Source organism: Sinocyclocheilus rhinocerous, unplaced genomic scaffold, assembly GCF_001515625.1.
Source record: "Sinocyclocheilus rhinocerous isolate Xijiao unplaced genomic scaffold, SAMN03320098_v1.1 scaffold22181, whole genome shotgun sequence".
Classification (NCBI taxonomy): Eukaryota; Metazoa; Chordata; class Actinopteri; order Cypriniformes; family Cyprinidae; genus Sinocyclocheilus; species Sinocyclocheilus rhinocerous.
Genome location: NW_015637709.1, coordinates 1 through 1,525, shown reverse-complemented (window position 1 = coordinate 1,525; position 1,525 = coordinate 1). Strand labels below are relative to the sequence as shown.

Below are 1,525 nucleotides of genomic sequence, written 5' to 3'. Positions count from 1 at the left end.
ATATATAGGTTTAATACGATCAGTTATGGATTATGGATGTGTGGTTTATGGGTCAGCATCTAAAACCTTGTTGAAAAGACTGGATGTAATACAAGCACAAGCATTAAGGATATGTAGTGGGGCTTTTAAAACAACATCTGTGCCAGCGTTACAGGTAGAAATGGGGGAAATGCCATTGGAGCTAAGAAGACAGCAAATCATGACAACATACTGGGTGAATTTACAAGGACATAATAACCATCCTGCAATAAGTGCTATTGAACCATGCTGGGAACATGGAAAAAGGCAAATAAATAGCTTTGGTTGGGTTGTTAGGAAAAGGGCAAGTGAAATGGGTATAATGGAGAGGAATTACTCTCCAACAGTAGTTCTGCCAACTATACCTCCTTGGTTTTTACCACAGCCAGAGATAGATTTTAGCCTCCTTGAACTGATGAGAGATGAATATGGGGGAAATTATAAGATCTTTAATTCATACATCAGAGGAAATTATTACGGTTATTTACAGATTTATACCGATGGTTCTAAAGATCCTAAAACAGGTAGAGCAGCAGCAGCAGTAGTAATCCCTGAGTTTAATGTTGAGTGTGGAAAGAGAATTACCGATGATATATCTGTATATGCATGTGAAATGATGGCCATGATTATTGCTTTGCAATGGGTAGAGGAGGTCAGGCCAGAGAGAGTGGTAATTGCATCAGATTCATGTGCAGCATTAATGAGTTTAAAATGTTGCAACTCCAGGAGTAGAGAGGACTTACTGTATGAAATACTGCAATCATTATTCAGAATTCATCAAATACATTTGTCTGTTAGGTTTGTGTGGGTCCCTGCACATGTTGGAATTGATGGGAATGAAAAGGCAGATAAAGCAGCAAAATGTGCTTTGAAGAGTGGAAAGAAGCACATAAAGGCAGATAAAGCAGCAAAATGTGCTTTGAAGAGTGGAAATAAGCACATAAATATAAATATTAGCAAGTCAGAAGCTAAGGTGGTGATAAAGGGACAGATCAAAAAGATGTGGCAAAATCAATGGAACAAAGAAACCAAAGGGAGATATCTGTTTAAAAATATTCCATTAGTTGGAAAGATAGGAACTGGAGGACGAAATAGGAAAGAGGGGAAGGTTATAACAAGAATAAGGAATGGTCACACTGGTCTAAACAGTTCTCTGTATGATTGGAAAGCATAATAATGGAAAGTGTGAATATTGTGGAGAGGAAGAAACCGTAGACCATGTTTTATTGCATTGCCAGAAGTATGATTCAGAGAGAGAAATTTTAAAGAATGCACTAAGAGAGAATGGAGAGCAAAATATTAGTAATATTCTTAAAAAATCTGCAGATGATAAGGGTTGGAGTCTACTTCTAGAGTATTTAGGATCAACAAGACTAATAAATAGAATTTGAGAAATATAAGTTTATTGATTTTTTGTTTAAAGGTTGATTTATTTATTTATTTATATACGTTTTTTTTTTTTTTGTGTATAGTGATTTAGATCCTGAGTCCACACTCCAGATCAGTG

The 1,525-nt window shown here is 36.0% G+C and overlaps 1 protein-coding gene across 1 annotated transcript; it reads left to right on the top strand.

Annotated features, from left to right (window-relative positions):
• Window positions 1–87: 87 nt before the first annotated feature.
• Window positions 88–1,395, top strand: LOC107749259 (uncharacterized). Its single transcript, XM_016564354.1, has 2 exons — window positions 88–862; window positions 914–1,395. The coding sequence occupies exons 1-2, from the start codon at window positions 161–163 to the stop codon at window positions 1,190–1,192; spliced, it is 981 nt and encodes a 326-aa protein (XP_016419840.1). The 5' UTR covers window positions 88–160; the 3' UTR covers window positions 1,193–1,395.
• Window positions 1,396–1,525: the final 130 nt, after the last annotated feature.

Excerpts from the sequence above, each read along its gene's own strand:
- LOC107749259 (XM_016564354.1), top strand. The coding sequence starts at position 161 with ATGGGGGAAATGCCATTGGAGCTAAGAAGACAGCAAATCATGACAACA. Across the intron at positions 863-913 it reads GAATTGATGGGAATGAAAAG|GCAGATAAAGCAGCAAAATG; the intron begins GCAGATAAAGCA and ends AAGCACATAAAG.